The sequence below is a fragment of the Hemiscyllium ocellatum genome, chromosome 25 (genome assembly GCF_020745735.1).
Source record: "Hemiscyllium ocellatum isolate sHemOce1 chromosome 25, sHemOce1.pat.X.cur, whole genome shotgun sequence".
Taxonomy (NCBI): Eukaryota; Metazoa; Chordata; class Chondrichthyes; order Orectolobiformes; family Hemiscylliidae; genus Hemiscyllium; species Hemiscyllium ocellatum.
Window position 1 is genome coordinate 56,758,465 of NC_083425.1, and position 15,446 is coordinate 56,773,910.

General features: G+C 42.5%; 1 protein-coding gene across 1 annotated transcript in view; it reads left to right on the plus strand.

The window, feature by feature from the left end:
* Nucleotides 1-5,988: 5,988 nt before the first annotated feature.
* Nucleotides 5,989-15,446, plus strand: part of slc25a19 (solute carrier family 25 member 19) — a 29,302-nt gene continuing 19,844 nt past the window's right edge. Inside the window, exons 1-3 of the mRNA XM_060844385.1 lie at nt 5,989-6,193; nt 13,622-13,777; nt 14,928-15,098. Coding sequence (XP_060700368.1) covers nt 6,056-6,193; nt 13,622-13,777; nt 14,928-15,098 — 465 coding nt within the window. The 5' untranslated portion in view covers nt 5,989-6,055. The remainder of the gene's footprint in view (nt 6,194-13,621; nt 13,778-14,927; nt 15,099-15,446) is intronic.

The following is a 15,446-nucleotide window of genomic DNA, read 5'->3' on the forward strand; positions in this document are numbered from 1 at the left end:
CCCCAAGGGATCCTTCCATATCCGCCACAAATTCACCTGCACCTACACACACATCATTTACTGCATCCGCTACATCCGATGTGGCCTTCTCTATATTGGGGAGACAGGCCACCTACTTGCGGAACGTTTCAGAGAACACCTCTGGGACACCCGGACCAACCAACCCAACCACCCCATGGCTCAACACTTCAACTCTCCCTCCCGCTCCACCAAGGACATGCAGGTCCTTGGACTCCTCCATTGTCAGATCATAGCAACACGACGGCTGGAGGAAGAGCACCTCATCTTCCGCATAGGAACCTTCCAACCACAAGAGATGAACTCAGATTTCTCCAGTTTCCTCATTTCCACACCCCCCCCACCTTGTCTCAGTCCCAACCCTCGAACTCAGCACCACCTTCCTAACCTGCAATCTTCTTCCTGACCTCTCTGTCCCCACCCCCACTCCAGCCTATCACCCTCACCTTAACCTGCTTCCGCCTATCGCATTTCCAACACCCGTCCCTCCTCCCTACCTTTTATCTTAGCAGGCTTGGCACACTCCCCTCCTTCCTGAAGAAGGGCTCATGCCCAAAACATCGATTCTCCTGTTCTTTGGATGCTGCCTGGCCTGCTGCGCTTTTCCAGCAACACATTTTCAGCCCTTATTCAATAAGGACAGCAAAGAATAACTTGAGAACTATAGACCAGTAAGCCTAGCATATGTGGTAGATAAGTTACTTGAGAACATTCTGACAGATAAAATATACATGTATTTGGAAATACAGGGTTTGATTAGGAATTCTGCCTCACACATTTGTTAGAGTTCTATGATGAAGTGACTAGGAAGGTTGACTAGGTTAGGGTGTTAGACATAGTCTACATGGATATCAATAAGGCCTTTGATAACATTCCACATGGTAGGCTGCTCTGGAAGGTTAGATTTGATGGAATCCAGGGGCAGCTAGCAAACTGGATACACAATTGGCTTGATGGTAGGAAGCAGAGGGTAAGAGTGGAAGGGTGCTGTCAGAATGGAGGCCTGTGATTGGTGGAGTGCCTCAGGAGTCTGTGCTGGGCCCATTGCTGTTTGTTACCTATATTAATGAATTGGATGAGAATGTACAAGACATGCTTAGTAAGTTTTGAGAGCGATGCTGGAAAAGCACAGCAGGTCAGGCAGCAACTGGGGAGCAGGAGAATTGATGTTTCAGGGATGAGCCCTTCATCAGGAATGAGGCTGATGAGGCTCATGCCCGAAATGTCGATTCTCCTGCTCCTCTGATGCTGTCTGACCTGCTGTGCTTTTCCAGCACCACACCCTCAACCATGATTAGTAAGTTTGGAGATGACACTAAAATGGGAGGTATCATCGTCAGTGTGGAAGGTTATCAGAAACTGCAGCAGGACCTTGATCAGCTGGGGACATGGGCCAAGAAATGGCAAATGGAGTTTAATATAGGTAAGTGTGAGGTCTTGCATTTTGGAAAGTCAAATCAAGATAGGAGTTTCATGGTGAATGGTGGGGCCTTAAGGACTGTAGTAGAACACCTTGGAGTTCAGGTGCACGGTTCTCTGAAAGTGGAGTCACAGGCAGACAGGGCAGAGAAGGCGGTTTTTGGCACCACTGGCAGAGCATTGAGTATAGAAGTTGGGAAGTTATGTCGCATTGTACATGACGTTGTACAGTAAGCCAGAGAGTGACAACCTGCCATCTAGAGAGAGAGAGAGAGAGACTACCAATCGAAACACTCTCAAAGGTACCTTTTCCATACGAAACATCTTTGCAGCAAAAGACCAAAGACAACCCAGGCAGATTTGTAACTGAAAGATACTGACGCTAATAGCTGCTGTTTGATTTTGAAAATTAACTTGATGCAATTTTAATAGGGGCTTTTATTGGATCAATGTATTTTTATAGAGTTGGAGGTAGATAACAGACATTTAAGAGAGATGGTGTTTGAAGTTCAAGAATAAAATTGATATTTTTCTTTAAACAGTGGAAGTTGGGGAGTTCTCTGCCATTCCTACTTTAACAGATTATGAGGCAAGGTGAGTTTTCCTGTTTAATTAGCAGAAGGGTTCACCACGTGTCATAACATAGCCATTGAACATTGAGGAGACCCAAATCTGCAGATCCTACCATAAACCCGGCTCTCTGACACCTCACAAAAAGGCTGAATCAAAATGCAAGTTGATGATAATAGTCTGAACTTTCCTTCCTGCCTTTCTCTTTCTCTCTCTCCTCCTTTCCCAATATCTGCTCCAACCATATCTCTCCCTGCTAGGTGCGGTTCCCTGAAGAGTTTTCTACTTCCTTCCTTATCCCAACCTGGGATAAACATTCACATGGCAGAGGAACTGGTTTAAGGTGAATAGAGAAAGAACCAGATGTGACATTTGGGAGAGCTTTTACACAATAGGTGGTTAGATAACGTAGGGATTTTAATGTGAATTGAAGAAGCCAAGTGGGGAAAAGTAGCCTAAGTGGTGAGTTCATAGAATGTTTTCAAGATAGTTTCTGTGGTCAACTAGACAGCGGATATGGCGTATTGAGATGGTGACTGCATAGTGAAGGTGCCCCTAGCAACAAATAATGAGAATGACTCTTACGTTGTTTGAGAAACAGAAAGGTAGAGCCAAGATGAGTATTTTAAGCCTGAATAAGGGCAATTATGAGGACATGAAAACAGGTAGCTGAAGTAAACTGGCAAACAAGGTTAAGAGATAGGTCACTAGAATTGCAGTGACAGATATTTAAAAGGATTTTTCAGAATACAAAGAAATGATTCATTAAACTAGAAAAGCCAATAATATTAGGAAACTTGAAGTGACTGTTTAGTATTTGAATTTGAAATAAAAGTGATTCAAAGATTAATAATAAGGGAAAAGTTGGAATACAAGAGAAAGCTAACCAGAATTATGAAAATAGATAGTGAGTTTTTATAATGAAGAAATAAGTTAATGAAGTGAACATTGGTTTTATAGAAAATTAGACTGGACTATTAAAAATGGAACATAAGAAGATGGCAGATGAACATACAGTTTACATTAGTCTTCACTAAAGATGATTTCATAAGTAGTTGTAAATCAAAAAATGGAAAGGACAGAGGAACTTAAATATAATTCCCAAGGAAATTGTACTGAGTAAATTGTTGGTGCTGCAGGCTGACAAGTTTGGTGGATATCACCATAGCATCTTAAAACAAGTAACTACTGAGATAGTTGATGTGCTGGCTTTAATTTTCCAAAATTTCTTAGATTTGGGGAAGATTCCATTAGATTGGAATTTAATGTATGCAACTCACTGTATTCATATTGCCTGATAAACACCTGTCTTTCTTGTCCATCCCTCTTCTCCAGTCCTCCCCCACTCCCCCTCTCTGTATTTATCCTTGTGACCTTTCATTTACCCGTTTTCTCAGTCCCTTCCCCCTCATTCCATCTCTCTAATGTTATTTCCATTTCTCTCCCTCCACGCCAGTCTCTATTTTCAATTGCTCCTGTGTTTGTCTCAATCAACCCCTTTGTGTGTGTCTCTCATCTGTCTCCCTTGTTCTCTCCTTGTGTGTAATTATCTTCCTGCCCCACATCCCTTTCTTTCTTTCATTGTTTGCAACCCTCTCTATATCTCCCTCTTCCTGTGAATCACACTCTTCTTTCAACCCACTCTCCTACAATCGTGGTTTTTCTATTTCTCTCTGTATCTCTTCCTGTACAGTACTCTCTGTATCTCAGTCACTCATTTCACTTTCACTCTGTATCACATGTTGTATCTCCTTCCCTGCCTCCTTTCTCTGCTTCTTTTACTCTTTTCCCTTTTCTCAGAATATCAGGAGACCACATTCCCTCATGAGTCCTCTCCATTAGTTAAATATGGCTGATCATTATCTCAACTTCTATAACCAAGGGCACTGCTTTAATGTAAGGAGGAAGAAGTTTAGATGGGATTGGAGGAAAATCTGCCTCAAAGGGTCATGATATGGAAGTGCCTGACGAAGAAGCTAGTGCTTTCAAATAAACCTGTTGGACTATAACCTTAGTGTCATGTGAATTCTGCCTGAAAGGGTGGCAGAGGCAGGAACCAAGATGTGTTTAGATGACCTTTTGGAATGTCGCAGTATGTAATACTATGGACCAAGTGCTGGAAAATAGGAAAATGAATAGATGGATGTTTGATGACTTGATGGGGCTGAAAAGGCTGTTTTTGTGCTATAATTTTTTTTAATAAATGGCCCCAACCATTCCTTAATTCCCTCAGGAATCAAAAAAAATCAATCTGGACAGGACAGATGGGAGAAAATCTGTCCCGATCATAATCAAGGAGATAAAGCTAGGTTGAGGATAATTGGTAAATGAAGCAATGGCAACAAAAAAAAAGTTTCGCTGGTTCGGATCTGGAATAGGCTGCCTCAGAGTTTCCAAAAAGGCAGAATATGCACAACTATTGGGATATGGAGAGCAAGCGACACGAAATTCATTCTTCAATTCGATGACCAGTGCAGATGTTATGTACCAACTTATCTCCTGCCTCCTAACTATTCTTCCTTTTGCTCATGCTCTCCTCTCCCAAACCCACCGCGGGGCTTTCTGCCAGCGCCCCCTGCAGCCTGGAGGAGTCACTCTGACAGCACCCTCTGCAGCCTGGAGGAGTCACTCTGACAGCACCCTCTGCAGCCTGGAGGAGTCACTCCGCCAGCGCCCTCTGCAGCCTGGAGGAGTCACTCTGACAGCACCCTCTGCAGCCTGGAGGAGTCACTGCGCCAGCGCCCTCTGCAGCCTGGAGGAGTCACTCCGCCAGCGCCCCCTGCAGCCTGGAGGAGTCACTCCGCCAGCGCCCCCTGCAGCCTGGAGGAGTCACTCCGCCAGCGCCCCCTGCAGCCTGGAGGAGTCATTCCGCCAGCGCCCTCTGTGGTCCGGAAGAGTCAGCGCAGGAACGCCTGCGGCAGCCGGGAGGAAGTCAGGACAGCAGCGCCCTTCTGAGGCAGGGAGGTGTCAGTACAACATTGCCCTCAGAAACCGAGAAGAGTCGTGCAGGAGCGCCCTCTGAGGCTGGGAGGAGTAAGGCAGTACACACCGAGGCAGGGAGAAGGAATGAGTACGTGTATGTGTGAGAAACAGCTTCAAATAGTTTAAATTAAACATGATTTGGAGCTGCCGGTGTTGGACTGGGGTGTACAAAGTTAAAAATCACACAACACCAGGTTATAGTCCAACAGCTTTAATTGGAGGTACTAGCTTTCGGAGCGACTGATAGTCACTATCACCTGATGAAGGAGCGCAGTTAAAGCAGTTGGACTATAACCTGGTGTTGTGTGATTTTTAACTAAATTAAACAGTCAGCACTGGCGGGATCAGACTGTAACACGCTGGTGTTGCAGACTGGCACATTCCAAGGTCCAGGACTACGTGTTGAGGGACGTGTTGAAGCTTGGGGCAGTTGCCGCCAAGGCGCGGTGGGGAAAGACCACCGTGTATCATCTGCCTGTCTAAAGAAGATCAGGGGGCCCACACAGTCATTTGGGCTCTGCTGACGCCTCAGCTCAATATATGGGCATAGGAGCGAGAAATGCACAGACCTGTATGTAAAAAGGAAAATTCTAAACTGTGTATGTTAATGTGAACATATGTATGGCATTACCCAATGTACAGTGTATCAAATTATTTTATGAATATTTACGAATAAAGTATATTTTTGAAATAAAAAAAATCAGACTGCAACAGGCTGGTGCGCGAATACCACAAATTGTGTTGGCGACATCTGAGGGAAAACGACTGGAACTTGAAAACGATAAGAAACAGTAGTAATACTTCACAATGTAATTGATGTTCGTAGTTTTAATTTTATTCAATGGATTGCACTCGAATGATCAGGGATTGCCTGGTAGACTAACTGTCCGTCCGTCAGTGAGCTGGGCTCCCACTGGTGGGCTGCGATGTCAATCAACATAGTCGACTCACCCATTGGTGGATGCAGCCGTCAGTCAAATTGCATCATTTCCGGGTGAGTCCGGCCCGTGTCCTTGTGTCACCGTCAGCCCCTTCCCTGAGGCCGGGGAGCGGGCTGAAGCCGGGCATGGTCGGGTATAACCCCCTCGCTCAGCGCGGGGAAGGCAGTCCGTCTCCTGCGGAGGTGGCAGTGGCAGGCTCCTTGTCCGGATTGCTGACCCGTGTACTCATCAACCCGCTGGATGTCATCAAAATCCGGTTCCAGGTAAAGGAGGAGTTAGGGAATATGTAAACGGGGGTCAGCACTGGCTCAGTGTGTGTGTGTGTGGGGGGTGGGGGGGGTTGAGGTACATATGGGGTTAAAACATAAACATGTGGAGGAGAAATCCACAGGGTGGGAAAATTCCAGATAGGTAGCAGGGGTACTGGGCAAATAGTGTCTAAATATAGGGTCAGATGCAGCAGATGTACAAATGGGAGGGTGGAGGCTGTTTTATATCCTCAATAAAGATATATACTGGGTAAATATACATGAGGGAGTCAGCAAATACTAGTTAAGTGTGTAAGGTGGGTGGCTGAATGCAAGATAATTGCTGCTAAAATATACATGGACAAGTGCTGGGCACCATGGTTCACAATTTACCTTTGGCATTTGAATTCCAGTTTCAAACTTTGTGAGTGATTCCCAATTGGAAAGTTTAATTAAGAGGAAAGAAAGATGACAGCAAGCATCAAGAAGACATTGAAAAAACTGAATGGTTGTATAGTTAGTGAGTGCAATATATTTTTATTTTCAGCATACCATTTTGTTTTATGAAAAACATAGCTTGTGACTCAGCTGTCCTTGCAAACTGCCTTTCCTGTCTCAACTCTTTGAACATACTGTCACCTCCCAAGTCTCCCAGAACTCTCTGTTTAAATCTCTCCAGTCAAATTTCTGCCATTGCCATACATTTAAAAAGTAATATGATATCTAATGTGACTCTAACAAAAATAGAAATTGCTGTTGGAATTCAGATCTGGCAGCACCCATGGAGAAAGAAACAGAGTTAATATTTCAAGACCCTTCAGAAACAATTATCCTCGTTCTTCTCAGAATATCAATGGGTTGGAAGTATTCAGAAAAGTTACTAGACTAACACCTGAAATGAGTGGATTGCTTTAGAGAAAAAGTTAGACAGACTAGACTTGTATGGTCTGGAGTTTAGAAGAGATAGAGGTGACTTAATTGAAACGTAGAAGATTCTGCACACACTTGGCCAGATAGATAGTAAAAAGATGTTTCAAGTTATGGGAGAATCAATATCCAGGTGTCATAGATTAAAAGGTTGCCCATTAAAGACAAAGATGAGGAAATATCTTTTGAATTCCAAAGGCTGTTTACATAATATTTAAGTAATTTTAAGACAGTTAGATTCTTGTTTATTAAGGGGATTTGAGGTTAAAACCAGGTCAGCCATGATTATATTGAACAGTGTAACAGGATCAAAGGCCTGAGTGGCTTACTCTTGTTCCTTGCTCAGATTTTCAACCTCTGTACAGCCTTTTATAGACTTAACCCACACTATCACACTATTTCCCTGCTGTGCAACTGAGTGAGATTTGACAAAAGTAGAAACTGCTGTAAAAGCTCAGTGGGTCTGGCAGTGTCTGTGGAGAGAATCGGATGACCCTTCTCCAGAACCTGAGTTTGCCTGTAAACTGAAATTTTCTCCCTCTTAAATATTGGAAAATGCAGTCTTCGCTCCATATTCTTGTTGTCTAGCTGCTAATCTGTCCTCTCCCTGGCAATACCCGAAGAATAAGCCAGTTCTTTTGCAGTCTTGGTGTCAAGTTAGATTCTCTTGTATGTCTTCAACCTCATTAAGCTATGCTTATTAGCACATTATGACTTTGCCCCCATTTCAGTTCATCAGCCGCCAACTCTGCTGTTCTTCTTGGATATGCTGAGACTCCACAGTTCCAACACATTCCTGGTTGCTCTCAGATTCTCCCTTCCACAATCTTGATGTCATCCAAACTATACTTCTTCCTAACTCCCCAGTAAGTCCCATTCACTTATCACCTCTGTTTATTGATCTCCCAATCCAGTGAAGTCTTGTTGTTAAAATTCTTGTCCTTGTCCTCAAATCCTATTGTGACTGTGCATCTCCCTGTCTCTATAAACTTCTCAAGCTCCCAAACCTTCTGTGCTCCTCGAATTGTGGTGTGTTGAGTATCTCTGATTTTAATCACTGCACCATTGGTGGCAATGCATTCAAGCATCCTAAGTACCCAAAGTATTGTGGGTCGATTCTTACTAATAGTAAAACAATAATATTCATTTATTTGACACAATTAATATTAGAATAATGATAAACACAAAAATGTTTTAACTTGACTTTAATCATGTGCCGCTATGCTAGAACTTAGCCAGGTTCTAAGTGGTGAAGTGGTTTCAGAGGAGCCTTCTCTTTTGGTGGTTATTCTCAAGTTATTGTTCTCCAGTTACTGTTTGAGTTACTACTCCTGAGCTGTTGCCACAGTTCTTATACTCCAAAGTCTTTGCATCCTTTTGGGAGGGTCTTGAACCTGATCAATCCATTGGAAGATAGTCAATCACCCTGATCAATTGGACCCAACCAAGTATGCTGATGGCAGGATGGTCCTTAAGTGTTCATTACTGGAGGTGCTGGTTGCACATGTGGGTGTGAGGTGCCTCCATTCCTGGTACGCACCTTGATGTTTCCGATTGTCCTGAGGACGACGTTCATTGTCCCATTGAAACCCAAATTCAGGTGTGTATTGTAGGGGCTGCAGCTACCTGTTTTTTTGCAAACAGTCTGTGGGCAGCTGCAGCCTGTCTGGATTCTGCAGCATGTTGTTTGATGCAATCACTTTAGTTAAGGCTGGTTCATTTCCCAGCATGCTTTAGTCCCTGACCACTTTATCAACTTCATTATAAATTTATCATTTTGAGCGGCCTGTTTGGCCACACTCCAACCCTCCTTTCTAAGACACTTCTTAATGATCAATTCTTGTCCTTAGATCCCTCAAAGTTGCCACCCAAGTTGATAGGGTTGTTAAGGCATATGGTGTATTGGCTTTCGTTAGCAGAAGGATTGAGTTTAAGAGCTGTGAGGTTATGCTGCAGTTCTGTAAAGTCTTGGTTAGACCTCATTTGGAATATTGTCTAGTTCTGGTCGCCTCATTATAGGAAGGATGTGGAAGCTTTAGAGAGGGTGCAGAGGAGATTTACTAGGATGCTGCCTTGTCTGGAGGACATATCTAATGAAAAAAGGTTGTGGGAGCTAGGGCTTTTCTCATTGGAGCGAAGAAGGAGGAGAGGTGACTTGTTAGAGGTGTGCAAGATGGTGAGAGGCATAGATAAAGCGGATAGCCAGAGATTTTCTTTTTACCCCCAGGGCAGAAATGGCTATCATGAAGGGGATAATTTTTAAGGTGATTGGAGGAAGATTTAGGGGAGACTTTAAAGGTAGGCTCTTTACACAGAGAGTGGTGGGTGCTTGGAATGCAATGTCAGCGGTAGTAGTAGAGTCAGATATACTAGGGATATTTAAGTGACCCTTGGATAGGCACATGGAAGGTAGTAAAATAAAGGTTATATAGGATAGTTTGATTTTAGAGTAGGATAAAAGGTTGGCCCAACATTGAGAGCTAAAGGATCTGTTTGTGCTGTACTGTTCTGTGTTCTATCAATCTTTTGCCCATACAAGTTAATATTTCTTTGTGGCTCAATGGCACGCTTGGTTTTGCAATGTTTCTGTAAGGTCCTTTTGAATGTTTTGAAATGTTGAAATTCATTGTTGGTAAGTGTTAAATGATACATTTGATAAGAATAAGGCAACATCAATAATAAGAATATTCAAATAGGGTTGAGGAGCAAAAGATCTGGTGCTTAATCATTTGCAAGTCACTAAAGTATTAAAACAAGTGAGACACGCTCTTGAGGCCAGTTTCTAAAAGAAAAGCAGGCAAAGCACTTAGGTTCGTTTTCAGAAAGGGGGAACTAGGAAGCATAGAGTTGTAAACTACCTTGATTAGACCAGACTTGGTCTATAAGCAGAAATGTTCACAGTACATCATCATAAGGAGAGGATGCAAAAAAAAAATTCACAAGAATGTGATCAGAAAGAAGGCTGACTAGGTTGGAAAAATTTTCCTCTATTGAGAAAGAAGAGGGGTGAAGGCTGAATATTACTCCCTCATTCAGAAATGGAAAGGGATTAAAATTGGTAACAATAGGCCAGTTATTTTAACATGTCATTGGGAAAATGTTTGCTCAGAGCATTTAAAATATGTGAGATAAGCAAGCAGAGGCAGCATGGCTTAATGAAGGAGACAATTTTATTAGAATTCTTTATCTACCATGTGTTTATTCCTTTAAAGAGGAAGCAGTAGATGTAATATCTTTTGGAAATCCAAAGGTATTTGATAAGATATCACACCTTGAGCTACTTAATGAGATAACAGTCCCTGGTGTCAGGAGTAGTATATCAGCATGAGATTTTCTAGCTACAGGTCACTCTGTTATAATGATGAATTGGGGACACTCCTAAAGTGCAAGCTTTTAAAGTGTGTATTGATTATCATGTGATTCTAGTCCCATTAGTTTAAATGGGGCACCGCTATTATGTGATTTTCTTATAACACGGGATGACATGAGAACGGAACTTCTGCATTATAGCAGATCTGACTGTAATAGAGGACAAAGAGTCAGGATAAGGAGGCATTTTCAGGATGGCAATGTGTATTCAGTGTTGGGAAGGTGAATGTACTGTAGCCAAGTTTAAGAATCACCTGGGGAAAAAAAAGTGGGAAGGCAAGTAATGAGGATGGTACAATGAATACAGAAAGATAGTTTGAGAGTGTGCAAAAACTTGGCAAATGGAGTGTAATGTGGGGAAAAATGTAAGGTTATGCATTTCACCTGGCAGAATAGAGGAACTGGATATTATTCAAATGTAGGAAGACTACAGAGAGCATAGGGATTTAGGAGTCTTGTGTATGAATCACTAAAATCTACGATCAGAGTTCGTAAAGAGGAATCTACTGCTTCCTCTTTAAAGGAATAAAAGACAAATGAACTGTTTGTCCTCCTTTCAAAGAAAACAGTATAAAAATAAGGTGGTTTTTGCTAAAACTTTCACGCACTTATTAGACCACATCTGGAATACTGTAAACAGCCTTGGCTCCCTTATTTTAGGAAAGACCTAATGACATTGGAGGCAGTCCAGAGAAAGTTTACAAGGTTGATTCTGGATAAGGAGGAACTGTCTAATGAAGAGATGTTGAGTAGATTAGGCTTGGATTCATTGGAATGTAGAAGGATGAGAGGCAATCCAATTTCTTTTCAAAAAGCTAAAAAAAATACAAAATTCTTAGGGGGATTGACAGGGTAGATGTAGAGAAGTTGTTTGCCCTTGTAGGGTATCATCTTAAATAAGGGACCATCTGTTAAAGCAGAAATGAGGAGAAATGTCTTTTGAATGGTGAATCTGTGGAATGCTATGCCACAGCAGTAGAGACTGGGTTGTTTATAAAGGCTAAGATTGACAGGTTTTTAACCAGTATGGGAATCAAGGATTATTGGAAAAGGCAGGAAAGTGAAATTGAAGATTGAGACTGGTCATGATCTCATTGAATTGCACAGAAAACTGGATGGGCTAAATAGCCTACCCCACTCCAATTTGCTATGTTCCCATTAGGCCTGTCACTGTTAGAATTACCTTAGGAAGGAAGGGAGTGTGCTGAAAAGCAGAAACGCATTTAAGGGGAGATTAGATGAGCACAAAGGAGAAATGGATTTGAAAGACATGCTGATTGAGTGATTATAGAGGAGTGAGGGGTAGACATCTGCGGAACATAAAGATTCAACCATCACGCCTGAATACAGAGTCACTTCAATGCTGAGCAGTGAATAGTGATCAAAGGGAAATATTCAGTAATAGTGGTTAACTGTACAGTGAGCTGGGTGCATATACTCAGTGCTGTTTAAATATACAGGGGAAATGGATGAATATCTGGTATGATGGGTAAATGTAGTTGGTCCCAGTTAGAGATGTAGTGGAAATATCAATGTAGAATTGACTGCATTTTGCTATGACAGGAGTACGTTGTTAACTGAACATGTGTAGAAAATGAATAGGTATTCCACGTTTAACTTATACTGAGTAACTAAGTTTGGTTAGTGTTTGGTTAATGTTTAGTTGCGACTATAGCCTGTGTGTGTGTGTGTGTGTGTGTGTGTGTGTGTGTGTGAGTAAGTGGATAAGTATCTAATGTATTTTTTAAAATATGTACTGGATCTTTACATTGGGCAAATATATTCACAGAACCTGACAGGAGAAAATTCAGAAGTGCAGAACTACTTTAGGTATGAGATATGTGCATGTATACTGATTATCGGTAATTTGACTTTCATCGTACAACACTGGTTCAGCATGGGATTTGATGTATGTACAAATAGTTCTTGAATAACAAGTGTTTTGGCAGCGCAATTTGTTCATACCGTCGCTGAGGAATTCACGACCTGGAGTTTCAAAAACGCTTGACTCTCTTGGCAATAGGGGAATTCCAGTGGTGATTGTTTTGTTCTGCGCTTTTGCCAAACTCTCCGCGTTGCTCTGTGCATGAGCCGAATCAGCTGCTACCAGATCAGCTTTCTGACGGGTACTGTATAGAGAGCAGCTTTCAGAGAGAGATACATTGATCAGTTTCCTGTGAAGTATACACGACTTCCACATTACCCTCTTCTTGGAGAAAATACAGGGGCATAGTGACAAGAATGTTAGCACAAAGTGTCCAGGTGATAAAATTGCAGGTGGTGAATGCAAAAGAAAGGCTATAACACTGGAAGAGAAGTTCGATATTATAGTGTTTTGAGCATAAGGAGAGAATGTGTCTCCTTATACAGTCTACCTATACATCATGATGATCCTCTGTTCCTGCATTAACAATTTTTTAAAAATGTACTGTGCTAAATTTACCTTCTTCATTGGTAAGTGAAGTTAATGGAATTCGACTACGGCGTTATAGGAGAACTACCTGTAGTCCATATATAGGCACCAATACTACTTGTTCATCCTGTGTCATATAGTAGTACCATGGGTGTATGTCTGACCTCTGTTAGAGATGAGTAGTAGAATACATGTGTGATTGAGGCTTTATGGTGTGATCTCTGCAGTATATTATAATTGGTCTAGTTGGCATTTACCCACTGAGTCTACCATTCTTGGACAGATGCTAAATTCAACATGGATTGCAATGATAGTGCTCATGTTTGGAGTTTTGGAAATTGGGCTCAAGTGATCTACGCCACTCCCCTGCCTCTGCACCTTTTGTGAGAAAGTGAGGACAGCAGATGCTGGAGATCAGAGCTGAAAATGTGTTGCTGGAAAAGCGCAGCAGGTCAGGCAGCATCAAAGGAGCAGGAGAGTCGACTGAAGGGCATTCCTGAAGAAGGGCTCATGCCCGAAACGTTGATTCTCCTGCTCCTTGGATGCTGCCTGACCTGCTGCACTCTTCCAGCAACACATTTTCAGCTCTGCACCTTTTGTGTCGGGGAATTAGGAATTTAGAATTGAAAGATGTATTGTGCTATGAAATGCATGTATCATCCAAATCTACATAACCGAGCATCTTAATTTCAGAGCTGTGCTCATGCCTACTCCTCTGATTTTTGTTTCCTCAGCTTCAGATCGAGAAGTTGTCGCTGTTTGAGCCAGGAGCCAAATATCATGGCATTCTCCAGGCAACTAACACAATATTCAGAGAGGAGGGTCTTCAGGCATTCTGGAAAGGTCACATCCCAGCCCAGCTTCTCTCTATCTCCTATGGAGCCGTCCAGGTGTGATGCAAGATTCTGTCTCTCTCAATTGTTCTCTGAGCACCGTTTAATGTATTACTTTTCTTACCTAGTATTACTTTCAAACTTTTGTCTGTGAATGCTTCTGCTTTCTGAGCTGAAAGATGATGGTAGAATACAGGAGAACAGAGTGGGGCTGTGGAAGTGAAGTGAATGTGTTTGTGGATTAGTCCTGCAGTGGCTGGGAATGCACTTTCCACCAAGGTAGCTTTAGAGCATTAGATCCTTAAAAGGAATGCTTCTAGGATTTATTTTAAATCCAGTGGTTCGGTGGTATGACTCTCATCTTTGAGTTAGCAGATGACAGGATCAACCTCACTTGAGATTCTGATGCTATTCTCCAAACAGTGCAACACTGAGACATGCTGAAAATGTGTTGCTGGAAAAGCGCAGCAGGCCAGGCAGCATCCAAAGAGCAGGAGAATCAACGTTTTAGGCATGAGCCCTTCTTCAGGAATGAGGAAAGTGTGTCCAGCAGACTAAGATAAAAGGTAGGGAGGAGGGACTTGGGGGAAGGGTGTTGGAAATGCAATAGGTGGAAGGAGGTCAAGGTGAGGGTGATAGGCCAGAGTGGGGGTGGGGGCGGAGAGGTCAGGAAAAAGTTTGCAGGTTAGGAAGGCGATGCTGAGTTTGAGGGATTTGACTGACTGAGACAAGGTGGGGGGAGGGGAAATGAGGAAACTGGAGAAATTTAGGTTCATCCCTTGTGGTTGGAGGGTTCCTAGGCGGAAGATGAGGCGCTCTTCTTCCAGCCGCCGTGTTGCTATGGTCTGGCGATGGTCAGTGTTTTCAACACTGAGACATGGCAATGCTTTTTAGAAGTAATGTTAATCTGGTGCACTTGAAAGACCTACAGCACAATTTGAAGATGAATTGGTCTCTCTCATGTCCTAGCCAATATCTTTTCTTCAATCCACTGTTACAGTTTACCTGGTTATGATTTATATGGCTGTTTTTGTTAGGAATGGCTGTGTGCAAATTAACTCTTCTTCCCCGCATTTCCAGTCAAACATTTAGTTCAAAAATATGAAATTGGTTGTAAGACATTTGATTTAATTGCAAGTTATTTCCATTTTGATTATCTTCTTGTTGCTAGATTTACTCCAGCATTTTTTTTTCCTTCATCTTGCAGTTTGTGAGTTTCGAATCTCTAACCAAGTTGGTTCACAATGCCATGCTTTATGACTCGAGGATTCCCATCATACACTTTGTATGTGGGGGCTTGGCAGCGTGTTCGGCCACGGTCACTGTGCAGCCACTTGACACTCTCCGCACCAGATTTGTGGCACAGGGAGAACCAAAGGTGAGAAACTAGGCATTTAAGGGGACAGGTGAGTGGTAATGGCAATGTGAGGGTATTAGAATGGTAGAGAATGATGCAGGTAAAAGGTATAGTGATGGAACAGTGGTGTCTATCATCTTGAATCGTAGAATGGTTAGATCATGGAATGACAACTTTGTGACCAAGCTGTCTGTGACCAATTCATTTAGTCCCACTTCCCCATGTTTTGCTCATGCCTCTGCCATTTTTTTTACTCTTCAAAAATTATCCAATTCCATTTTGAAAGTTATGGTTGAATCTACTTCCACAACATAGTTAGGTGGCACCATTCCAGATTCTAATTAAGAATCAAAGGCTGTCTATGAATAT